The 25,654-nt window shown below is 54.0% G+C and overlaps 2 protein-coding genes across 2 annotated transcripts; both read left to right on the top strand.

The window, feature by feature from the left end:
* Positions 1–7,687: 7,687 nt before the first annotated feature.
* Positions 7,688–21,099, top strand: FANCE (FA complementation group E; the record flags this gene model as incomplete). The annotated part of the gene is made up of 10 exons (XM_084755216.1): positions 7,688–7,977; positions 9,728–10,325; positions 11,158–11,202; positions 11,443–11,511; positions 11,792–11,935; positions 12,111–12,234; positions 12,401–12,479; positions 14,549–14,615; positions 17,418–17,543; positions 20,538–21,099. Coding segments are annotated over 10 exons (1,644 nt in total), but the record flags the coding sequence as incomplete, so codon positions are not given.
* A 1,742-nt stretch (positions 21,100–22,841) lies between these two features.
* Positions 22,842–25,530, top strand: RPL10A (ribosomal protein L10a). The gene is made up of 6 exons (XM_084754877.1): positions 22,842–22,978; positions 23,199–23,273; positions 23,364–23,444; positions 23,813–23,961; positions 24,985–25,157; positions 25,332–25,530. The coding sequence occupies exons 1-6, from the start codon at positions 22,974–22,976 to the stop codon at positions 25,500–25,502; spliced, it is 654 nt and encodes a 217-aa protein (XP_084611003.1). The 5' UTR covers positions 22,842–22,973; the 3' UTR covers positions 25,503–25,530.
* Positions 25,531–25,654: the final 124 nt, after the last annotated feature.

Genomic DNA, 25,654 nt, shown 5'->3' with positions numbered 1-25,654 from the left:
TAATATTCTATTTCCTTGTGGCCCATGAAGCAAACTGAGTTCATGGATAAGAACAGACCAGGCCCCAGTGACCTGGATGGGAGGCTGGGTCCCCAGGACTCCCTGGAGCTGCCCAGCATGAACACTACACTTAGCTGTACAGGCTTTTCACACCTCCTAGAATGAAGGCTCCCACCGGGCCTCAGCTGTGCCCATCCGCAGCCCTGAGTCCCAAGCCCTCATGACCAACTCCTAGGTGACCCTGCTTTCCAGAATCCTTGGAGTCTTCCAATATTTACTTAAGCCCCCTAAGGCTTCCTACCCTATGCACAGGCCTGCAGTGGGTAGAGCTCTTCAGGCCTGAGTTGCCTTCCCTTTTCGGGATGAAAGTTTCACCAGGACATTGCTTCTGGCTTCGTGTCAGGACTGTAGCTGGGTGGACACTGTAGCCAGGGGACAGCAACTGTCTCCCGCCACCGTAGAGGTATGGGTCTGGATCTCACCCATGAAAATTGAGTCCCTTAAGGCGTACACCTTTGATCCCAGTACTTGGGAGGCAGAGGCAGGGGGATTGATGTGAGTTCCACAAAAGCCAGAGTTGTTGCACAGAGAAACCCCGACTCAAAAAACAAAAAACAAACTGGGCGGTGGTGGTGGCAGCGGCGGCGGCGGCAGCAGCAGCAGCAGCAGCAGCAGCAGCAGCAGTGCATGCATGCCTTTAATCCCAGCACTCAGGAGGCAGAAGCAGATGGATCTCTGTCAGTTCGAGGCCAGCCTGGTCTACAAAGTGAGTCCAGGACAGTTAAGGCTACACAGAGAAAACCTGTCTCAAAAAATCAAACCAAACCAACAAACAAACTTCTTGCCACAGAGGGGGGAGGAACAGGCCAAGGTATCTAGGCCTAGCTCAGGTCGGCCCCACTTGTCCTCTTTCTCTCCTGTCTTGAGTCTGGGCACTGCGCATCCACTCGGCCCTTCTGTCAGACATTCACATACTCACTTGCCAAAAACACAAAAGGATGTTTACTATGACAGATTCCTGGCGCTTCCTTCCTGCACAGGGTCAGGAAGGGTCGGAGAGTGGCAGTCCAGATGGAAGGGACTCGTTTGGCGCTCCCCCTGGCCCTCTCACCAACCACATTTCCCAGTGGCCTCCTTTTGGCGCGACCAGTCCTGACAGCTTCCTGGAAACCTCTGTCCCAGCCGCTTTCCTTCCCTCACTGCGGCCTTCCCAGCCTGGCCTCAAACAGAAGGCCTCAGCCTCCCGAGTGCTGTGTTTACAGGCATGTACCACCAAACCCTGCAAAAGAGGTTTGGGGGTTTTTGGGGGGGCGGGGGCAGGGGCATGCGGGTGCTAATGTATTACTCTTTATTTATTTGTGTCTGCATAAGTTTATGCGGACCATGTGTAGCGCATGCAGGTGAATCAGAAAGGGATTTGGATCTGATGGAGCTGGAGTGAGCAGTGACCGATGATCGTAAACTGACATGTGGGTGCTAGAACTGAGCCTAGGTCCTCTGTAAAGCACAAAGGTCTCCTAACCACTGAGCCATCTCTCCAGTCCCACTTGATAGCTTTTTTTTTTTTTTTTTTGGTCGTTGTTTGTTTGGGATTTTCTTTTTGTCTTTGTTTTTGGGTTTGGTTTGGTTTGGTTTTCCGAGACAGGGTTTCTCTGTGTAGCCTTGACTGTCCTGGACTCATTTTGTAGACCAGGCTGGCCTCGAACTCACAGTGATCCACCTGCCTCTGCCTCCCAAGTGCTGGGATTAAAGGTGTGCGCCACCACCACCTGGCCCACTTGACACCTTTTTAATGGCTAAAAGTGATTTCACTGTAGCTGGGCATAACAGCTCACACCTGTAATCCTAGGACTCAGTACCAAGGTATTTTATGTAGTCTTTTTTTTTTTTTAAGATTTATTTGTATATATGAGCACCCACACAAGAGGGCATCAGATCTCATTATAGATGGTTTTGAGCCATCACGTGTGTGCTGGGAATTGAACTCAGGACCTCTGAATGAACAGCCAGGGCTCTTAAACTCTGAGCCATCTCTCCAGCCCCTTATGTAGTCTTAATATAAAATTCTATGTGCAACCTAATCAGTTAATTCAGTCAGCATAAACTATTTTAGTCTTCCTTTATGCTAAGTGTATTTTACACTCAGAACACCTATGAATTTGGACCATTACAGGTTGCTTGCAGATTATGGGTACCAGGCTGGAGGGTGCACAGTGGTTATATGAGATTCCTGAGTCTTCTCGGGGCAGGGCCTGGGCCAGAGCCTCTGCTCCTGCAAAGCCTTGCATGCGCTTGCCTCTCAGGAGACGCCACATGAGTGAGTGAGCAGACCACAGACGCTCCTGGGAGCCTCAGGCTGAGTCACAGCTCATCCGCAAGCTCATGGCCCCACAGCAGGGCTAGACCCTGAGGGGCAGACACTGAGGGCGTGTGATGGGTCAGGTGGCCATGACCTGGAGGACTGGGGAGCTCAGAAGCATTCCGTGCCACCCGCGAGCCACCTGCGGCCGTGCTCAGAAGCGTCTGAGCTCCCCTGCGGCCACAGTGGGAGGAGGACAATTGGGATTCAATGTTTGGCATCTGTGTGGATAAAAATCAGAGCCTTTGGGCGTCTTGCCCAACCACTCCCACAGCCTGAGGTGCCTGTGCCCACGGCAGAAGGACAGCAGCATTGCCCCCTGGGCGTTATCAAGTCACAGTGGCACCAGGGCTGGCAGGGAAGGAGAGAGGAATGCAGCGTGCTGACCTTCAGCCCCATCAGCCTCATCTGCAGCCCTGGACTTGCCTGGGAACTGCAATGGCACACGGTCAGAGACTTGGGAAATGCTAGTGGGGATGGGGGTGAGGCGCTCCCAGGGCAATGCTGGAGGGACCGCGGGGCTTTCTGGGAGGAGAAAGTAAGTAAGTCATAGGCATAAGGTTAAAGTGGGCGTGCCACCAGCCACTTGCATCCCCGTTGGAAGATTCTGGAGGGGCTCCCATGATGAGTGTCTGTGGTGTGAGGAGGGGTTTGGCCTATCTTCGCTATGTGAGGTGATGATGCTTATTCCCCTCAAGCTACGGAAACAGAAACTGAGGCAGAGACTATGTAACTTTAGGACCTGGGAGATGAACTCCAGTACTCAGGCCCGAGCTGGGACCAGGAGGGGTGAGGAGGAAAAGAACTTAGGAGGAAGAGGACACCTGGGAGACCAAATGACTGAGGTGAAGGAACACTTAAGAAACCTATGTGTGGGCTGGAGAGATGGCTCAGAGGTTAAGAGCACTGGCTGCTCTTCCAGAGGTCCTGAGTTCAATTCCCAGCAACCGCATGGTGGCTCACAGCCATCTGTAATGAGATCTGACGCCCTCTTCTGGCCTGCAGGTGTACATGCAGGCAGAGCACTGTATACACAATAATAAGTAAATCTTAAAAAAAAAGAAAAGAAACTTAGGTGTGCCGGGCTTGGTGGCACACACCTTTAATGCCAGCACTCAGGAGGCAGAGGCAGGTGAATCGCTACGACTTTGAGGCCAGCGTGGTCTACAAAGCAAGTACAGGACAGCCAAGGCTACACAGAGAAACACTGTCTTGAAAAACAAAAAAACAAAGCTGGGCGTGGTGGCGCACACCTTTAATCCCAGCACTCGGGAGGCAGAGGCGGGCGGATCACTGTGAGTTCGAGGCCAGCCTGGTCTACAAAGTGAGTCCAGGACAGCCAAGGCTAACACAGAGAGACCCTGTCTCGAAAAACCAAAAAAACAAAAAACAAAAAGAAAAGAAAAAAAGAAAAACAAAAAAACAGAGGCCGGGTGTGGTGATGCACACTTGTAATCCCAGCACTCGGGAGGCAGAGGCAGGCGGATCATTGTGAGTTGGAGGCCAGCCTGGTCTACAAAGGGAGTCCAGGACAGCCAAGGCTACACAGAGAAACTCTGTCTCAAAAAAATAAAAAATTAAAAAAAAAAAAAAAGAAAGAAAGAAAGAAAAAGAAAAGAAAAAAAAAGAAAAACAAACAAAAAAGAACAAATCTTCAAAAGGAAAAAAAAAAGAAAAGAGAAAACATGTGCTTTAGGGCTGGGATGATGGCTCAGTTGGCAGCGCTCTGAGCTCCATCCCCAGTGTGATGTCACCCAGCTGCAATCCGGCATTCAGGTGGAGGAGGCAGCGAGAACGGAGCTTCAATGTTGTCCTTGGCTACATGGAAAATTCGAGGCCAGCCTGAGCAACATGAAACCGTGTCTCAGAAGATTAAACCAAAACAACCCCAAAACATTAGAAGAAGAAGAAGAGGAGGAGGAGGAGGAGGAGGAGGAGGAAGAAGTCGTGTGTGGGGTGTGCACACCTTTAATCCCAGTACTTAGGAAGCAGAGGCAGAAGTGGGGAGAGTTTGAGACCAGCTTGATGTAGCGAGAATTCTGGAATTTTGGTTCCTTTATAAAACACAGGACTATGATAAGAGTATGCTTTGATTTTAATCCCAGGTGTCGGGATGCGGGGCTGATTTGCCCCGTGCTCCAGCAGAGATGTGGCTTTTGCCAGCTGCAGATAGTTTCTGCAACTGTGTGACGTTAGGAATTCTGGGAACTTTTCAGAGGGGACATAAATTCTAGGGCCCCCTCCCCCAGATGGATGAAAGGCGGGAAGGAGGATAGCCCATACGATAGCAAAGACCAGCTACAACTCGATTTACGCCGCAAGATTCCAGAAGATTCCAGCCACAGCTACGTCATGACAGCTTGTCTCAAAACAAAACAAAAGTCACCCAAAGCATCCAGCACAGGTGCTGCCATGGCTGGCGTCACGTAGGGGCCAGGAAAGGGAAGCCAGAGAGCTCCCACGGGGCCAGCCCATGGAGCCATCCTGGCGGTAGTTTCTGGAAGAGGAGAGGACCGTTGTTTTGAGGGATTTCGGCTGCCACTTATGTGCTTTGAGGGTTCTGGGCCTAGAAGGGTTATGTGGAGACTGAGAAGAACCTAGTTTGTCCTGGATTTAAGGCGAGAACTCCCCTGTGCTCTCACTACCCAGGCTGGCCTCCGAGAAGCTGGCCACAAGTGTCCATAATAGGTCCCTCTGGTCTGCTCTCTCAAAATCCATTGTCCGGCAGCTGCCCCCTCCTAAGGCCACCCACAGAAGCACATCTGAGGCTTATCTGTGACCTCCTCCCTTGGAAGTTACTAGCAAAGATTCGTTGAAAAAAAGGAAGAAAAAAAAAAAAAGATTCCTCAGCCGGCGGCCCCAGACAGAAGTCTAGAAGGGGGCTCCCTTAAGGCACTTCACTGCCACCTGCTGGAAGACGGTGGTATAAATGTCAACTACTGGGAGATCCTAGCCGAACAGTGTATGTCTTTGGCAACACTAGCTGCCAGTCTTGAGAGGCCTTTTCTCCTGGAAAAACACAGCCTGAAGTTGATGGTCCATCCCTCCTTTTACTGCCTCTCAACCTGAACTGCTTCCAGTTCTCCATTTGGGGGAAAGGCCACGGGCTTTCAACTCTCACTGAATACACCCACAGCAGTTCCTGCCAGAGCCCCCTGGTCACTTGGTCCCCAGTTGGTGTCACTATTTAGGTTTAGGAAGCATGGCCTTGCTAGATGAAGTATGTCACCCAGGACAAGCTTTGAGGGTTCGAAGCCACGTGCCATTCCCAGTTTGCTCTCTGTAGTTTAAGATCAGATGTTCCCACTCCAGCCCTCGAGCCATCGTGGGCCTCCAGGCTTGTGGAACCATACGCCCAAGTCAACTCTTTCTTAAGCTGACTTGGTTGTCGTGGGTTTTTGTTTTTGTTTTGTTTTTAAGATTTATTTATTTATTATGTACATAGTGCTTTGCCTGCATGTACATCTGCCCACCAGAAGAGGGCATCAGATCACATTACAGATGGTTGTGAGCCCCCTTGTGCTGGGAATTGAACTCATGACCTCTGAAAGAGCAGTCAGTGCTCTTAACCCCTGAGCCGTCTCTCCAAGCCCCAGTTTTTGTGGTTTTGTTTTTTAAACTTTACTGTTTTGTAGAAGGATTTTGGGAGAAAAACCAATAAAATAGAACTGAGCTCTCCCAGTGCTGTCTAACAGTTGTCCTCAGGGGCCATCTGTTGTGCTTGGCTTCTGAGAGACTTCCCTGTACACTCCTCAGAGCACAAGGATGTACTGTCCTGGACCTCCCTGAGCCTGGAAAGGGTTAGAATCTTCCAGGGTCCCAGAGCCAGGTTTAGAACTCCACTCCAGTTCTGCCCAGATGGCTCAATGCAGACCCTTAGGGGGTGAGACCACAGCTGGGGCTCGGAGCGGGGACAGGGGGTGGGGTGGGGGGTGGCAGGCTCTCTGGCACTCCTGGTCCCTCCTGGCTCTATTTCTCAGGGCCCACCTTCCCCACAGCTCCTCTCTAGAACACCAGAAATCTACTCCAAGCCACTTCCCGGAGAGAGACGGTTCCTAGAAGAAAAGCTTTTATTTTTATTTATTATTTTTTGGCCCAGAAGGTTCCTCAAACTCATCCTCTTAGAACAAATAGTTTTGGCCCAAATTAACATCAGTTCAAAATACTGGCCGTGGCTTCCCAAGGCACTCAGGGCAGAGAGCCAATGTCTTCTGTTTGACCTCAAGCCTGGTGAACTCTCTGACTCCACCCCGCTGCCCAGGGCCACTGCACTATTTCTTCTCTTCCCGCAGTGACCTCACTACAGGCTCACTGACCCGAGCTTTATCGGGTTCATCTTGCCTCGTCATCCTGTTATAAGGCATCTCGCTTTATCTCTTCTTTATTCTTCCTCAAAGTAGTTATCACAGTCCAAGTATCTGACAGTTTGTAGCTGGAGAGAGAGAGGGCTCATCGGTTAAGAGCCTATATTGCTGTCCTATCGCGGTTCAGAACTCCAGCTCCAAAGACTCCCACCCTCCAGGGGCGCGCGTATCCTATATATGCACACACATACACCCCACCCACACTTGCATATACCCCACCCCCCCAACATGATTAAAACTAAAAAAATGTAAAGGGGTTGGAGCTGGAGAGATGACTCAGTGGTTAAGAATGGTCACTGTTCTTGTAGGAGACTGGGGTTTTTTTCCCAGAATGCAGTGGGAAGTCTCAGTGGCCTGTAACACAGGATCCTGCACACACTTGGCCCCCTGTACATATACACAGGCACACACATACACAGAAAAAGGAAAAATGGAGAAGCAGCTGGAGAGATGGCTCAGCGGTTAAGAGCACTGGCTGCTTCTTCCAGAGGTTCTGAATTCGATTCCCAGCAACCACACGGTGGCTCACAACCATCTATACTGGGATCTGATGCCCTCTTCTGGCAGCAGGTGTACATGCAGATGGATCACTCGTATATGTAAAATAACTAAATAAATATTTTAAAATAGTACCTAGAAAGTTATAAAAAATAAAAATAAAAAAAGACGTGGAGTCTAGTACCCTCCACCAAGTCCTGAGCCGGATTAGCTGCAGCCGCTGAAATTGACCGCGCCCCTAACCCACTTATATTTGCTGGTTAAGCGCCTTCCTGGTGCCCTCGCCCCGCCCCTAGGCCACGCCCCTTTCCGGGTCCGGTCTCTTACCGGTCTGGTTAGCGGCTGGCCCCGCCCCTCCCGACATCCACGCCCTTTCCGGTCCCTCCGCGAGCGCGAAGCCCCGCTCTCCCAGGCCCTGCTGTGGTCCTCCCTGATTCTCCCGGGCCGGGATCTTTTCGCGGGCTGAGAATCGCCCAGGCCCGGCGTGTTCTGGCCGCCGCCCCGCCTCGGCTCTGCGCTGGAGAGGTCGGCGTCGGACACCGAGGCCCCTGCGGGGGCGGCGCCCTGGGAGACCCTGGAGGCCCCCGCCCGCCTCCTGTTGCAGGCGCTGCAGGCCGGGCCCGAGGGCGCGCGGCGCGGGCTGGGGGTTCTGCGCGCCCTGGGCCGCCGCGCGGAGCACTTCCCTTGGGCCGGCTTCCTGGAGGCGCTGGGCCGCGCAGAGCCCGAGGTGCGGGGCCCCGACGGCCGCCTGGAGCTGTGAGTCCCCGCCCGTGGCCCCTACCACCTGCATCTTTGTCCAGTTGAGTCAGGCTAGCTTCGAACTCCTGTAGCCGGCTCCTGAGTGCTAGGAGTACAAGCGTGCGCCCCAACTCCGGCCTGAGACACGTCTTTCGTCAGGCGGACTTGATTTTGTTTGCCTACATCCATCCTTTTTTAAAAAGTCAGTTGCTGAGCTGGTGGTGCACGCATTTAAGTCAGTCTAGCGTTCCGGAGGCAGAGGCACGAGGATCTCTTCAAGTTCAAGGCCAGCCAGGGGCTGCATAGAAAAACCCTTGTCAAAACATTAAAATTAATAATAATAATAATAATAATAATAATAATAATAATGGACCTCCAGGGCGCTGGAGAGATGGCTCAAAGGTTAAGAGCACTGACTGTTGAGCCGGGCGTGGTGGCGCACACCTTTAATACCAGCACTCGGGAGGCAGAGGCAGGCGGATCGCTGTTGGAGGCCAGCCTGGTCTACAAAGGGAGCCCAGGACAGCCAAGGCTACACAGAGAACCTTGTCTCAAAAAAACAAAACAAAACAAATGAGCACTGACTGTTCTTCCAAATGTCCTGCGTTCAATTCACAGCAACCACGTGGTGGTTCACAACCATCTATAATGTGATCTGATGCCCTCTTCTAGTGTGCAGGCACACATGCGGGAAGAATACTGTAGAAATAATAAATAAATCTTAATTAAAAAAAAAACACCTCCAATACAGATTCGCTTAAGTCTTGTGGACGTCTGTGTTAAAATACAGCCTCACAAGCCGAGGGCCTCTGTGTGATGATAAATGACCCTGTCACAGGTGGAGTGGAGACACAGTCGCTTGCTTCTGGTCACACCGGCTCTGGACTGCTGCCTTAGAATCCTAGAGCGCCGGGCGCATGGGGCCCTGGGGACCCCCGAAAGACAGGGTTGAGTGAGAGAATGCCAGTTACTTGCACAGCTGGCCACTCAGCAGCTGTAAAGGGTGGGCTAAGGGGTTATGACACAGTTCCTTCTGTTTCGTGTCCCACTTGCTCTGTGAAGCCCTTTCTGCTCCTGGGTCTGGCACAGCTTTTAGCTGCACTAGAGGGCTAAGAACAGGGCCTCATGCAGATCCTGACTCTCCTGTTCCCTCTCCATCCTTCAGCAACTCTTGGTTATTGATTGTTTTTGTTTTTTTTTTAAGATCTATTTATTTTGTTATGTATATAATAATGTTTTGCCTGCATGTACACATGCAGACCAGAAGAGGGCACCAGATCACATTATAGATGGTTGTGGGCTATCACGTGGTTGTTGGGAATTGAACTCAGGACCTCTGGAAGAGCAGTCAGTGCTCTTAACCTCTGAATCATGTCTTCAGCCCTTGGTTGTTGTTGTTGTGGTGGTGATGGTGGTTTTGAAACAGTCTTTCTGTGTAGCCCTGGCAGTCCCCAGGCTCACTTTGTAGACCAGGCTGGCCTTGAACTCACAGCAACCTGCCTGCCTCTGCCTCCGGAGTGCCAGGATTAAAGGCGTGCGCCAACACACCTGGCCCCCTGTCCTCAGCAGCAGCTCTTGCAGCACCACCATCCGCTCACTGGCTCTTCCCTGCCAGTGCTCAACGCCTTACCAAGTCTAACCCGACCCGTATGGCGCATGCCTGTAATCAGCACCTAGGGCACTAAGGCGGAGGGTTGAGAGGTCAAGGCCAGCCTGGGTTACTTAAGTGAGTTCCTCAACTTAGAAAATAAAAACCCTTCGTTCTCAGGGTCCCACTGTTGCTGCGGTTGCCTGGGGTGTGCCTGAAGAATCTGATGTCCCTGTTGATGGCTGTTCGACCCTTGTTACCGGAAAGCGGCCTCTATTCTCTGCTGCAGCTTGCCCAGCAGGACACAGCATCCACCCCTGACGCCTGGCTCCGCGCCCTCAGGGAGCTGCTGCGGAGGGATGTGGGTGCCGGCGTCTCTGTGGAGGAAGCCTCTCCGTTATCTACGAGCTGTCAGTCACGGCTCCGAGACCTGTGTCGGCGCCTGGACCAGGGCGGTCGGGGCCTGAAATTGTCCCTGGCTCCAGATCCTGAACAAGAGGACAGGCCTTCTCAGCTTTGTAGGAAACGGAGGAAGGAGCCGGAGGAAGAGCCTGCCAGCCCTGGGTCACAGAGAACCCCTAAAAGGTTTCGGGGTTGTGAGGAGGAGTCAGTGGCCGAAGGGAAGGACCTGGAAGAGAGACCGGAGCTGGAGTCCTTGCAGTCCCCGTCAGATGGGGCAGGAGGTGTGTCAGCTGAAGTTGAGCCGCCTCAGACCAGCCCGCTTGCGGAGAAGGCCAACGGTCCAGCTGAGGGTGTGGCCTTGCCCGCCGTTGTCCAGGTACAGTGGTTGGGAAGTGGTTTCAGGATGTCCTTCAGGGTAATGGTGAACTCCGCTTGAGACGCGTTTCCCGACAGGCACCTCTCTGTATAGTACATGGAACAGGGATGGGGGTGGGTTGTGGAGATGAGGAGGGTGGGTTGTGGAGGATGAGGAGGGTGGGTTGTGGATGAGGAGGGTGGGTTGTGGAGGATGAGGAGGGTGGGTTGTGGAGGATGAGGAGGGTGGGTTGTGGAGGATGAGGAGGGTGGGTTGTGGAGGATGAGGAGGGTGGGTTGTGGAGGATGAGGAGGGTGGGTTGTGGAGGATGAGGAGGGTGGGTTGTGGAGGTGAGGAGGGAGTTACTAGGAGCCGGAATCACCTGTCCTCATGGTGTACGGTGTGCGATCTGAGGGTTCAGCCTCTCCTGCTCTGTGAGGTGGTGGAGTCATGCCAGGAGCCAGCCAGCCTGCACACGCTGAGTCTACCTTCCTGTTGGGGTTGGACGCAGACAAGACAAAGCAGTGGGCTGGCCCTCACACAGCCTGGTTGCCCACCAGCTGCTGTTGGTCCTTACACCCTGTTAAGGTTTTTGTTTATGTGTCGGCCTGCGTGTCTGTGTGTACCACACGCGTGTGGTGTCCACGGAGGCCAGAAGAGGGTGTGGTCTTGTGAGCTAGAGCTACAAAAGCAGGTGACTGGGAGCGAGCGGTCCAGTGTGGGTGCTGGGCGCTGAACCCAGGCCTCTGAGGGAGCAGTTAGCCTTTTCTTGCTCTTGCTCATGTGTTTTCCTCAGAGGGGGCTGGGAGGTCCACCTGGACCACATGGGTAATGATTGCTCTCTTCCCCACAGGATCAGGTACCCAGGCTGCAGCAGCTGCTGAGGGCCTTCCAGGAGGTGACCGGCTCTCCCTGTTCACCACAGCCTTCTGGCTTCTGTCTGTACCTTAGCTGCGCCCGGGGAAGCCCCAGATCATGGAACCTGGCATGGGGCTGGGTAGGAGGGAGCTCTGTGAGGACAGTCACCACAGGGCCAAGTTCGGACAGGCCGTCATCCCCCGGGAAGTCCTACCAAGAGCGGGCGCTGTGACCTGTCACAAGCACCCTGCCAGCCCTTACTCAGGATTTGCCTCCCCAGGGCCTGGAGGGGTTGGAAGAGATGCCCCCAGTGGATCTGAAGTTCCTCCATGAATGTAATCCCAGCCAGGTGAGCCAGGCCTGGCCCTGAGGTCTACCTCTGCACCTGCCTCAGTTTCCCCACCTCCCATGGAGCTCGGGGGGAGGGGCTTGCATTCTCTCCAGCCCCTTCCCCCTGCCGTAGGGTCCACCTTGAGTCTTTCCCTAGTCCTCACTCCCTCCCACTGTGGCAGCTCTCCCTCCTCTCCCCTGCTCCCCCTCCCTCACGTCCTTGCTCTGCCCTTTCTGTTGCCCACTGGGCTCGTTAGCCCCGCAGAACCAGTTGAGTGTCCTTGGTGTCCCCTGCACAGATGGAGTTGCTGTGCAGCCAGCTGCAACTGCCCCAGCTCCCTGACGAAGGCCTCCTTCAGTTCTGCAGCCGCCTGCTGGGTCTCACGCCAGCCCTCAGCATCAGCAGTGCCTCTGTGCTGGCCAGGAGCCTCTTCCTGGACCGGGTGGGTTCAGGGGGCACCAGGAAGGGGGTTTGGGAGAGGGGCGGAGGGGTGGGCCCCAGCCAGTGCGATCCTAGGGAGCTACAGACACTTGGCTTCCCCCCACCCCATCTGAAACATGTGTGAGATGTACCCTTCTGAAGGGAAGAAGTGACTCCGCCCCCTCCCTGGTGACTAGATCCTCTCGCTGCCGTCCTCTGCCTCCAGGCTGCTCAGAGTTGCCCTCATCTCCTTCTGTGTGAAGTACACCTACCCAGTCTGCAAGGCTGTCCTCTGTCCCCTGCTCCAGGACCCAGGCTTAGGTGAGTGCAGAAGCAGCCCCAGGCTCCTCTGTGCCCAGGGGGCCTGCTGGGAGTTGGGACTACACTGAGTAAATGGTGGCTCCTTCCCTGACAGTGGGGCACCGTGTCCCAGTCAGCCTTTGCCTGCCCTCCCCTAAGCCCTCTCTCCTTTCCTGTTTCCTCCCAGGCCCCACCCAGACCGAGTTACTGTGTTCCCTTACAAAGGATGAGTCCCTGGAGCCGGACATGCAAGTGCAGATCCTGGGGTGAGTGTGAAGGCTCTGATGCTAACCCCACCCCACCTTCTCCCTGGCCAGGCCAGCATGCTGAGGCCATGGTTCCATCCCCAGCAGCACATGCGCGCGCGCACAAGCACGCCATGGCACTGGGGTCAAGCAGACAAAAGCTGGAGGTCCCTCTCAGAAGTAGCTCAGCTTAGCCAGGACGTGTTGCCTTGCTCCCAGAGTCAGACATTAGCTCAGTCCCAGCCTTGCTTATTGACTTAGATGGGTGGACTCAAGTTCAAGCTTGTGTTTGTTTGTTTATTTATTTATTTATGTATTATTTTTGAGGCAGGGGTCCATGTAGCCCAGGCTGGCCTTGAGCATAACTTTGTAGCTGAGGCTAGCCTTGAACTCTCATCCATCTACCTCCCAAGTGCTAGGATAACAAGTACATGGTGGCACACCCGGGCCTGACCTCCTCACCCCTCCTCTCTGATCCTGGTAGTCACTCTGTAGGGTTTCTAGGTAGTGCGTGTGGTAGTGCATATAGCAAGTTCACAGGAGCTCTGACATCCAAGGCGCTAGGTGTTGCTCAGTGGGGGAGCACATGTTTAGCACATGTGAGGCCCAGCACCAAAATAGATGTCCTATTTCTAGTATGTAATAGGTGCTCGAAATTGGCATTAAATTTAGGCTGTAAAACTGAAGATTGGCTGGGCATTAGTGTGGGCCTATAATCTATCACTTGGGAAGTGGAGGCAGGAAGATCAGGAGTTTAAGACCAGCCTTGGCCATGTGACGAGTTTAGGGCCAGCCTGGGCTATATTGTTTCCTAAGCAAAGATGTAGGGCCTGGGGCAGTGTGCTCTTCTTGCACAAGACCCAAGTTTGGCTCCCAGCACCCATGTCAGGTGGCTCACGGCTCCCTGTAACTCCAGCTTGAGAGGCTCTGACGCCAGCAGCCTTCCTGGCCACCTGAACTTAGGTGAACCACACAGGTACCCATAGTTAAAAAGAATAAAAATCTAAGCCGGGCGTGGTGGCGCACGCCTTTAATCCCAGCACTTGGGAGGCAGAGGCAGATGGATCACTGTGAGTTCGAGGCTAGCCTGGTCTACAAAGAGAGTTCCGGGACAGCCGGGACACACAGAGAGACCCTGTCTTAAAACCCGCCGCCCCCCCCCAAAAAAAAAAGAATAAAAAGCTTAAAAGCAAAACACAAAATGAGGCTGGAGAGACGATAGTGGGGAAAGGTGCTTGCCACCATGTCTGACCTCGTCATGGTGGAAGCAGGGTAGGTGCGCCTGAAATAAATAGGGAAAACATTCCATAGCCAGGCGTAAAATAGAAGGCTGATTGCGGGCTCATGCATCAAATTTCAGCACTCAGGAGGAAGTGAGGCAGAAAGAGTGCTTTGAGTTCCAGGACAGCCTAGGCTACAAAGTGGGTCCTTTTGATTTTCTGAGACAGAGTTTCTCTGTGTAGCCTCGGCCGTCCTGAAACTAAATTTGTAGACCAGGCTGGTCTCGAACTTGAGATCTCCCTGCCTTTGCAGGTGTGCACCACCACGCCTACAACTGGCTTGTGAGTCGTTCTTTTTTTGAAAAATAAAAACAAAAAACAAAACAAACAAACAAACAAACAAAAAAACAGGGCTGGAGAGATGGCTCAGAGGTTAAGCCATCTGTTAAGAACACTGTCTGCTCTTCCAGAGGTCCTGAGTTCAAGTTCAGACCACCACATGGCAACTTACAAGCATCTATACCTATGCTGGGATCTGATGCCCTCTTCTGGCATGCAGGTGTCAGTGCAGATAGAGCACTCATATACATAAAGTTAGTAACTAAATCTTGAAAAGAGAGGGAGGGAGGGAGAGAGAGAGAGGGAGAGAGAGAGAGAGAAATCATGTCTAGTGGGTCAAGAGGGAGGGAAAGGTACTTCTCAAATAATACCAGGCACTGCTCGCTGACCAGTTCCCTTCAGACCCTACACAGCTTCCGCTCTGCACAGACAGTTAAGGTTCTGGGGTCTGCAGCTGCAGTGCTGGGGCTGGTGCCTGCTCTGTGGCCCTGGTGTGGTGGGAGGACAGGCCTTACCAGGTGTCCTCTGCAGGCATGTCCTGGAGCTGGCCTGGAGGGAGGAGGCGTTCCTGGTGTTGCAGGCGCTGCTGGAGCGGCAGGTGAGTGGCTGCCGTGAGAGGCTGGGTGGGACCCGGGCGGCTGTGTTAGGCGGGTGGGCAGGCCGCTGCCTTCCAGCTAAGTGTTTGTGCTGGGCCCTGCAGCTGCAGGTGAGGACACACGCTGGTCCCTGCTCACCTAGCTCTCTCTCTTAGTAGCACTTGGGGCTGGAGTCTCTCCCCTTCTCTCTCGCATGCCCGGGCTGGCCTGGAACCCCCTATGTAGTGGAGGGGGTCCTTGAACTCCTCCTGGTCCTTCTCCCTCATGCTGGGAATACAGGTGTGTCCTACCACACCCACTTAGAGTTGTAGCTTTAAAAGCTCAACAGCAGAGGCAGGCCTTCAACTCACCTTTCCTGCTCCTCAGGGTGTGTGCTGTGTGTGTGAGGGGTGTGCTCACTAGCCCTGGGCTCCCTGAACTTGAGTCTTGCCTGTCCAGCTGGGGTTTGAGCCATACATGCTAGGCAGGTGTTCTGCTTTGGAGGCATAGTTCCAGCCCTTGGTTTTGGACACAAGGTTTCACTGTTTCACTGTGTTTGTAGCTCAGGCTATCATGGATTTTTTTTTTTTTTTAATAGACAGGGTTTCTCTGTGTTATCTTGGCTGTCCTGAACTCACTTTGTAGACCAGGCTGGCCTTGAACCTACAGTGATCCACCTGCCTCTGCCTCTTAAGTGCTGGGATTAAAGGCATGCACTACCACACCCAGCTGCTATCATGGAATTTAAGATCCTCCTGCCTCAGCCACCCAAGTACTGGGGTTACAGGCCTGAGAGACTATAGGTGGCTGTACTTTGCTTTTACCTTTTTTACTTTTACTTTCCTTTTTTCTTTGTTTGTTTTTGTTTATTTATTTATTATGTATACAGTGTTCTGCCTGCATGTACAACTGTACACCAGGAGAGGTCATCAGATCACATTATAGATGGTTGTGAGCCACCATGTGGTTGCTGGGAATTGAACTCAGGTCCTCTGGAAGAGCAGCCAGTGCTCTTAACTGCTGAACCATCTCTCCAGCCCTTTGTTTTTTGTTTTTGATAGAGTCTTTTGTAGCCCAGAGTAACCATGAGCTCACCATGTAGCGCAGTGCAGGGTGACTCCTCCTGCGTCTACCTTGCATCACAGGTCTGCGTCCCCATGCCCTATTGATGTGATGCTAGGTACTTACTGACCCAGGGCTTCATGCACGCCAGTCATGAGCCACATCCCCAACCCAACCCCTTTTTTAGAAGTCTGTTTTGGCATTTTTCTATATTACCACCTAAAATTCTCTTATCATTGGGGGCACCCACATAACCATCTATAATGAGATCTGGTGCCCTCTTCTGGCATGCAGGCGCACATGCAGGCAGAACATTGTATAGATAATAAATAAATCTTTTTAAAAATTTCTCCATCGGCTGGGCTCTCTGCACTCTGGAGGCAGAAGCAGGCTGTGAGTTTGAGGCCAGCCTGGTCTACAAAGAGAGTTCCAGGACAGCCAAGGCTACACAGAGAAACCCTGTCTCAAGAAAACAAACAACCAAAATTCCCCATCATCATAGTATCTCACTATGAGTATTTTGGGACAGGGTCTCATGTAGGCCAGGCTGGCTTTGAACTCACTATATAGAAAGGTGGACTTGGGCTACAACACCACTACTGGCTTCTTTCATTTTTTTATTACATAATTGATTACTTTTCTTTCTTTCTTTCTTTTTGTTTGTTTGTTTGTTTGTTTGTTTTTCAAGACAGGGTTTCCCTGTATAGCCTTGGCTGTCCTGGACTCACTTTGTGGACCAAGCTTACCTCGAACTCACAGCGATCCGCCTGCCTCTGCCTCCCGAGTGCTGGGATTAAAGGCGTGCGCCACCACGCCCAGCCAATGATTACTTTTGTTGCTGTGATAAAATACCTCACAAAGTCAACTTGAAGAGGGAAGGCTTGATTTTGGCTCCCAGTTTAAGGGTCCAGCCTGTCATGTTGGGGGAAGTGCGGTGAGGCAGGGGCTGAGGCCGCTGGTTATACTGTGTCCTCACGCAGAGAGAGGAATCTCAGCTCATTCTGCCAGGGGACCCCAGCCTGAGGGGTGGTGGCTCCTGCGTTCAAGAAGGATCTTCCTTCAGTGGACCGGTGTTGGGAGACGCCCTCATAGACACGCCGGGTCTCTGGATCTGAGAGGAGGCACCCTGAGTGCAGGGAGATTTCAAGTGCGTGAAATGCAGACCGCCACCTGACGCTAGTGGTCATTCCTTACTACAAAGAGCTGACGGACCCTCGCCTCAGTCAGGCTTCAGTCACTGAGGCAGGCGAGAGCCGCTGTTCTATGAAGCCATGCATGATGCTGTCACCCTTGGTTACTTTGAGCTCTGCTGTCCAGCTGTGGGGATGGGGCTTTACGTGGTGTGTCAGCTTCCCCTTACTATGACAAAATGCCTGAGGTAAATAGCGGGGAGAAAGGTTGGTGTGGGTTCACGGCTCAGAGGCTTCTACCTGCTGTTGCCTCTGTTGCTCCTGTTTGAGGCACCAACATGGAAGAAGGAGCGTGTGATAGGAAGGTGCCTGGGATCACGGCAGCTGAAGAAGTGAAGGGAGAGCGGTGGCCAGGCTACTGCTGTCCCCTTTAGACAAACCCCCAGCGGCCTAAAGGCTCTGGCATCTCCCAGCACCTCACTCAGGGACCAAGCCTTCAGCACTTGGGTTTGTGGAGGAACAATCTAGACCCATCCTAGAGCTCTGTTCCACTGCCTGCTGGGAAATAGAGAGATTGGGTTGAACCCAGGCCTGGCCTTGTGACGCTGCTGTCCCGTGTCCCCATGTGTGCAGGTGGAGATGTCCCCTGAGGTGTTCGGGGTCTTGATGCAGAGGCTCTGCACAGAGGGGCCAGCAGCCGCCGCCTCCATGGCCTACGCCAAGCTGATGCTGACGGTGATGACCAAGTACCAGGCCAGCGTGAGTGTGGGCAGCCAGCGTCTGTGGGCGGTGCTGCAGGGGGTGGGTGGTGCTGGGGGGCACGGTGCTGGGGGGCATGCTGGCCTGCCCCTAAAGCTGACCCTTCTGCAGGAGGAGCCGAGCACAGGCACCTGGTGACAGAGGAGGAGAGCAGCTAAGCTTTGTTGGGGATTGGGACCTGGGGATGGTCTGTGTGTGGGCCAGGCTGAGGCGGGAGGATTGCTGTAAGCTCAAGGCCAGTATGGGCCACATAGTGAGGTAAATACACAATACAAAAATAAATAAATAAGGCCAGGCATGGTGGTAATTGCCCAGCGTTGGGGAGGCAGAGGTAGGTGAATCTCTTTGTGTTTGAGGCCAGCCTGGTCTACATAGTTCCCGGACAGCCAGGGCTGTGTAAATACCCTGATCATCAGCATCAGCATCAGCATCACCATCAGCATCACCATCACCATCACCATCATCATCATCACCACCACCACCACCACCACCATCATCATCATCATCATCATCATCAAGGCGGGGGCGCTGGGGATATAGCTCAATTGGCAGAGTACTTGCCTAGCATACACAAAACCTGGGCTCAGTTCCGAATGCTTTGTAAACTGGGTGTGGCAGACATACAGTCCCAGCTCTTGGGAGGCAGAGGCAGGTGGATCTCTGTGAGTTTGAGGCCAGCCTGGTCTACAAAGCTAGTCCAGGACAGCCAGGACTGCAAGAGAAACCCTGTCTCAAACCACCCCACCCCCCAAAAAAAGAAAAGTTCAGGGCCAGCCTAGAATACTGGAGGCTCCTTGGCTGTTTTGTTTTTGTTTTGTTTTTTTTCAAGAGTTTAAAGATGTATTTGTTTACTTTGTACACAGTATTCTGCCTGCATGTACCCTTGCAGGCCAGAAGAGGGCATCAGATCACATTACAGATGGTTGTGAGCCACCATGTAGTGGCTGGGAATTGAACTCAGGACCTCTGGAAGAGCAGTCAGTGCTCTGAGCCATCCCTCTAGCCCTGAGACTTTTTTTTTTAAGTGACAGGGAAGATAAAAGGGTAAGTTCAAGGCTAGTCCAAGTTATATGAGAGTTTCACTCCCATCCCAGAACACATAAGACATAAAAAGCAGTGGAAACCAAATGCTGGGTTGATGGAAGGCTGTTCCTGGCCAGGAATACCGTGTGTGCCAGGATTTCCCTTCCTGGGGATCTGCAAGTAGCTCCTGTGGCCAGGAGCTAACAGTGTGAGAACCAGTGCTGGCTGGGGCAAGGCCAGCACTTCCTTGCTACAGTTCAAACACTGTACCAAGCCCTTTGAGGTTGTGCAGTCCGTAGCCTGTCCTGTGCATCAGCCCTCAGACGCTGTCAGCTGCAGCCTGTCCTGTGCATCAGCCCTCAGAGGCTGTCAGCTGCAGCCTGTCCTGTGCATCAGCCCTCAGACGCTGTTAGCTGCAGCCTGTCCTGTGCATCAGCCCTCAAGACGCTGTCAACTCCTTTTTTCTTGGTTTTGCTTTAAGATAGGGCCTGCTGCTTGCTCGCTAGGCTTATAGACCTGCTGCCTTGGCCTCCTGTTCTGCTGGGCTGTTGTCCTGCCCCATAGTGTATGTAGCAGCTCCATTTTACAGATGAGGGGAGAGAGACTAGGAGATTAATTAGCTCAGTCCTGAAGGCCGTGCAGCTCACGGGCAGCTTTTCTTTTCGTTTTGTTTTTAGACAAGATCTCATGAGGCTCAGGTGGCCTTGAATTTTCCTTGCAGCCAAAATGACCTTGCCCATATGACTCTCCTGTGTCCAGCTCCTGAATGCCAGGATAACCAGGTGCACTGCTGTGCCTGGCTCATGCAGTGCTGGGCATGGAACACAGGGCTTTGTGCTTGCTAGACTGTAGATTTGGCTAGCCTGAACCCTCTGTGTTGACCAGGTTGGCCTCACACTCCGCCTCTGCCTCCTGAGTGGTGGAATTGAAGGCCGGGGCCACTATGCTGGCCTCAGCTTGCGTTTTATATACTCCAGGACCACCTGGCCAGGGGCAGCACTGCCCACAGGAGGCTGAGCCCTCATGTGTTATCTACCAGTACATAGTGCCCCACAGGCGTATGACGGGGTGGTGGGGTGCAGATCCTCAGTGGAGGCTCCTTCTTTACCCAAGATGGCCATCACACAGCTAATTTGGTGATTTCATGATTCCAGAAAAGTGGGGCTCAGAACTGAGTGTGCTATGCAGTTTTGGGGTTCCTGGGTCCTGCAGAGGGACGGTGCTGTTGTCTTGTTTGAGGGGTGGGGCTTAGCAAGTGGAGATGTGGAGCTGGAGCCCCATGAGCAGGAACATAAGAACAGGTCAGAAAGAGAGCGTGGGGGCTCAGGGCAGTGCCCCAAACCCTCTCTTCTCATCTGTAGCCTGGGAGGGCCATGAGGACTGTGTGAGACACACCTGACCGGTCCCCCCCTCATCTAGCAGTGGGGCTCCCCTGAGCTCTACAGCTGGTGGAATTCCAGGGCCTCCCATGCTTTCTTCACCTCAAGGAGTAAGGAGTAGAAAGGCTGCTCTTCCACGGGTCCTGAGTTCAAGTCCCAGCATCCACATGGTTGCTCACAACCATCTGTAACTGCAGTCCCATGGGTTCTAATGCCTTCCTCAGACAAAACACCCATATACACAATAAAATAAATCTAAAGAAGATCCATCACTTAGGGGGCTAGAGAGATGACTCAGTGGTTAAGAGCACTGACTTTTCTTCAGAGGTCCTGAGTTTGATTCCCAGCAGCCACATGGTGGCTCATAACCATCTATAATGAGATCTGCGGCCCTCTTCTGGTGTGCAGGCACACATGCAAATAGAGCAGTCATACATAAATAAATCAGTCTTAAGGGAAAAAAATAGATTGATTTCTGGAAGCCTGCCCTCAGCGTCTGGTCCCCATCCCTACCAGAGCCTGTGGGGGCGGTGAGGAGATGGGGTGACCATCTGCTGCCTGCTGCAGTCCTGACCTGAGTTCTCTTATCCAGATCACACAGCAGCAGAGCCTGGACCTGGCTGTGGCCCTAGAGCCCAACACCACCTTCCTGAGGAAGTCCCTGCAGGCGGCACTGAGACATCTGGTCCACTGACTGCACACAGGGGCATGCTGCCCTGGCCTCTTGCCTCAGAACTGAGCACAGCCATCTCAGGAGTCAGCTGCATCTTGCCCAACATCCAGCCTGTGCAGAGGCCATCTTGACATCACAAAAAGCAGAGAGGAGGCCTGAGGCTCAGAGCTGGCTGCTACTCGCGTCTCACAGTGCAGAGACCGTGGAGGGTCAGTGTGCATGGTCGTGTGTACTTGAAAGCCCGGTTCCAGTGTACTCAGCGTGAATCTTTAGTGCTTGGGTGTATGTTGTGACTCCTCCCAGACAGGGTTTCTCTATAGCCTTGGCACTGCTCTTCCAGAGGTCCTGAGTTGAATTCCCAGCAACCACATGGTGGCTCACAAGCATCTATAATGTGATCTGATGCCCTCTTCTGGTATACAGGCCTACATGTAGGCAGAACACTGTATATGTTGTAAATAAATAAATCTCTTTAAAAATAGTTTAAAAGAAGAAGAAGAAAGTTCACCCCTGTAATTCCAGCGCTCAGGTAGAGTCATCCTCAACTGCACAGAGTTTAAGGCCAGCCTAAACTACATGAGAGACCATGTTCCAGAAAAGTCTGTGGGTGTGGCTGGGAGACAGTCGGCTGAGTGCACTAGGGTCTTCATGTGATTCTCCAGAACCCATGTAATCCCTGTTCTTACGGAAAAATGGGGCGGGGAGGGGGGGTGCAGGAGAGTCCCCCAAAGCTGGGGGCCAGCTTAGCCTGAGACCAAGGTTGTCCTCCGACCTCCACATTTGTGCAGTGGCATGTTTGCATCCCAGAGTGCCCATGCATGCACAACACAAATGTGTACGAACATACACATGTCAGATGCAGGGACATTTGTAAAGCACAAACAGAAGCGCCTGTGTCCTTGGAAGCAGTGCCTCCGCCCCCCTAGGTCACGGCCCCCACCCACCGCCGTTCAGTGAGGAGGCGTGAGAAGTCCGTTAAGTGTAATTGTGAACTTAGTCTATGGGCAGCCAGGCTACGTGTTGCCCTCCTGCCACGGCAGGCCTGTCAGAGCTGCCTGTTGAGTACCAAGGCTTGCAGCACCCTGGGTGACTGCTGCTGAGGGAGGGCTTGGGGCCCATAACTTTTGTTTCAATGCTGGGCCTGGAATCCAGGGTGTTGGGCCTGCTGCGCTGATGCTCTCCCACTGAGCTAACATGTCAGCTGGGATCTAAAGGACAGCCTGGGCTACCGTGGGCTGAAAAGGGAGCAGAAAAGACACGGGGTGCCTGCTGCAGACCTACGTGACATCCACGTTCCCTCAGCACCTGGGCAGGTACCTCACTCAAAAAACAACTATCGCACAGCTGGGCGCACACACCTTTAATCTCCAAACTCAGGAGGCAGAGCTCGAGGTCAGCCTGTCCTACACAGTGAGTTCTAGGTCGGTCAGGGCTACACAGAGAAACCGTATCTTGAAAAAAATAAACACAGCTGAATGGTGGTGGCGCACGCCTTCAATCCCAGCACTCGGGAGGAGAGGCAGGCGGATCGCTGTGAGTTCAAGGCCAGCCTGGCCTACAAAGTGAGTCCAGGATAGCCAAGGCTACACAGAGAAACCCTGTCTCGAAAAACCAAAAAAAAAACAAAACAAAACAAAAAACAAACCAAAACACACACACACACACACCAACAAAATGAGTCCAGGCTATTTAAGAAAACGGGCGCATTTGTCCGATGTCCATCTTGCCTGGGGGCTGAATCAGGGGGCGGTTTATAAAGATGGCCAGGGCAGACTGGTGGGCGCCTCCTCCCAGGTGGAGGCTTACGCTACGCTTAAATGGGGCGCATCTGATCCTAATCTAGTCACAGGACGCTTTTCGGCCCTGCAGATCTTTTCCTCGAGCTATTCCTGTCATCGGTGCCTCTGCCCACATGCGGCGGCTGGCCTGTCGCACAACGCAGGGGCCAGAGGGGGCGGCTGCCCGGTGGTGCCTCTTCTCGGGACACCACATTAGGCGACGAAGGGAAACGGTTCTGCTGGCGACTGTGGAAGGTCAGGCAGAAGATCGGAAGTCGGGCGGCAGAAATCCGATCTCGATGCTCAGCTTCGGCCCCAGCCCCTTAGCTGGGAGCCCGGAACCCCAACAGTCCCGGCGGCGCATCACCGCCTGCCGGTCCTAGCGCGGTGCTCACGGTGCAGCCGCGCGGGCCGGCGCCCCCCAGCGGCCGCCACCCGCAGCGCTCCTCGGGCGAGGCAAAGCGCGGGGCGTGCGGCGGAACCAGGGAGTCTCGCGAGAACACGAGCTCTATTTCAGCGCACGCGCAGAGCGCCCTGGTTCTCTTTTTTTTTCCGGTTCTCGCCGCTCGAGCAAGCCATGAGGTAGGTAGTTACCGGGCCGAAGTTACCGGGCCGCCATCCGGGGCCATCCGCGCACCTCTGTGTCCCGCGGGCACCCTGCGGCCGGACTCGGGCCCCGGTCCCTGCGGCTTCTCCCGTCGGGAGCGGCTTCCCGGCATGCCACGGGGCTCGCCGCGGGGGTCCGGCGCTCGCCCGGCGTCCAGCATGGCCGACCCTGAGCGCCGTCGCTTCTCTCCAACAGCAGCAAAGTCTCCCGCGACACCCTGTACGAGGCGGTGCGGGAAGTCCTGCACGGGAACCAGCGCAAACGCCGCAAGTACGCGCGGGCCTCCCCGGGCAGGGGGACGGGGCGGGGACGGGCGCCGCGGGACCCGGGGGCTCACACCGCCGCCCCCTTCTCGCTTAGGTTTCTGGAGACGGTGGAGCTGCAGATCAGCCTGAAAAACTATGACCCTCAGAAGGACAAACGCTTCTCGGGCACCGTCAGGTTGGCACCGCTCTGACCCCACCCGGCCCTCAGTGTCCCCGCGCCGCCTCCCGGGGGCCGCCCTGGGCGAGCCCGAGGCGCCCGCGGGGGGACACTGACGCGCCAGGGTAGTCCAGGCGTCCTGCCGCGCGCAGGCTGGACGGACCCCCACCCTGGGTCTTAAAACAAGAGGGGAGGCGTGGGGAGGCCTCGGCCGAGCCCGCCCGCCCGCCTGAGAAGCCAGGCTGGCGTTGCACAGACCTCCGGGTAAGACTCGGGGCTTGCTGCCATCGCGGACCCCTTCAGGGTCGGCTGGGCACTCGGCGGCTGGCCGGTGCGTGACCTGTCGTGTCCTGCCTTCCCCCCACCTTCTCCCACCCCAAACGCAGGCTCAAGTCCACCCCCCGCCCCAAGTTCTCGGTGTGCGTCCTGGGGGACCAGCAGCACTGCGATGAGGCCAAGGCCGTGGACATCCCCCACATGGACATCGAGGCGCTCAAGAAACTGAACAAGAACAAGAAGTTGGTCAAGAAGCTGGGTAGGCGCCGCCGCCTGGGGTTGGGGCAGGCGGGGGAGCTTGAGGCGGTTCCGGGGGCGCGATTTTGGGAGATGCCACAGGAGCCCTTGGCTGCCGCTCTGGCCCTGATGACCGAAGGTGGGGTGCCGGCTTGGCCTTAATGCAGGCCGTGAGCTCCTGCCCAGAAGTGCCCTTCACATCGGGTGGCACTACAGGCTGATCTGATGGGGGCTTTTGGTCAGTCGGCTGAGGCCTTTTCCTTCCCGACTGTGTGAAGTTGACCTGTGCCGAGCTATTGGCTTTGTTTTGTGGCTTTTTCTTTTTTAAGACTTTATTACTATGTATACAGTGTTCTACCTGCATGTACATGCGCAGGCCAGAAGAGGGCACCAGATCTCATTATAGATGGTTGTGAGCCACCATGTGGTTGCTGGGAATTGAACTCAGGATCTTTGGAAGAGCAGACAGTGTTTGTTAATGCAGGGTCGCAAAGGAGAAAGTCTATGGTGGGTTAGGTTAGCCTTGCATGGTGGTAGGCCCTGAGCTCTGCGGCTAGGTGGGCTCGTGCACTTGGTTATAGTAGGGCCAGGTATTGGCAGGTGACGGCACACCCGCTTTTACAGACAAGGGAGACCATCTCCAGGTTTCCTTACAAATTTGGGCTAGCAGACTCTCCAACCAATGTTACCAGAGGTTGGACTTTACCGCCTTTGGAAGCACTTATGATCTGCTCTGGTACTGGCTGCACTGTGGCAGTGCTGCTCTGGGCTCCCCAAAAAGCTGGGCTTGGTTGTAGGCCTGCAGTGCCAAGTTGAGCTTTAATTGCAGAGTCCCCCCCCCACAACAGGTGGGGGCCATCACAACCCCTTGGTCCTGTGCAGCATGCCATGGCTTCGGTTATTCTGGTTCAAGACCTAAGGACCAGTGACGCTGCATATGGAGTTCTTCAGTGGGTGTGGCCCAGGCAGGCAAACTGGTGGCCATTTTAAAGGGTTGATTCAAGTGCTTTTCTGGCTAACTGTAGCCCATGGCTTCTCCTTCCAGCCAAGAAATATGATGCCTTTTTGGCCTCAGAGTCTCTGATCAAGCAGATCCCACGTATCCTGGGCCCAGGCCTGAACAAGGCTGGCAAGTTCCCTTCCCTGCTGACACACAATGAAAACATGGTGGCCAAAGTTGATGAGGTGAAATCCACCATCAAGTTCCAGATGAAGAAGGTTGGTCTGGCTGTGGGGAGGGCTCACAGTGTGAAGCGTGCTGTGGTGTAAGTGGCTGTGCAGCTTTCTGAATAGACGGCTCTGGTCTCCTGGATTCTTGAATAGTCATGCAGGGAGAGGGACAGGCCTGCCACACACATGCTCTTACGCCTGACCACTTTTCCCTCCACACAGGTGCTGTGTCTGGCTGTTGCTGTTGGCCACGTGAAGATGACTGATGACGAGCTGGTCTACAACATCCACCTGGCTGTCAATTTCTTGGTGTCCTTGCTCAAGAAGAACTGGCAAAACGTCCGGGCTTTGTACATTAAGAGCACCATGGGCAAGCCCCAGCGTCTGTACTAGGACACCCCAATAAACCTTAGTGCTACCACTCTGGTCTGTCTGTGATTAGGGGCAGCATGGGTCACGGTCTGACTCCTGGGTGTGAGGCTGGTTATGGTGGCGGCAACCCCAACACTGAGGGGCAGAGGCAGGTTGGTGTCTGGTGTGCCCTA

The sequence above is a fragment of the Acomys minous genome, assembly GCF_964271855.1.
Source record: "Acomys minous genome assembly, chromosome: 13".
Classification (NCBI taxonomy): Eukaryota; Metazoa; Chordata; class Mammalia; order Rodentia; family Muridae; genus Acomys; species Acomys minous.
The sequence above is the reverse complement of the archived record's forward strand: the minus strand, read 5'-3'. Positions and strand labels throughout refer to the sequence as shown.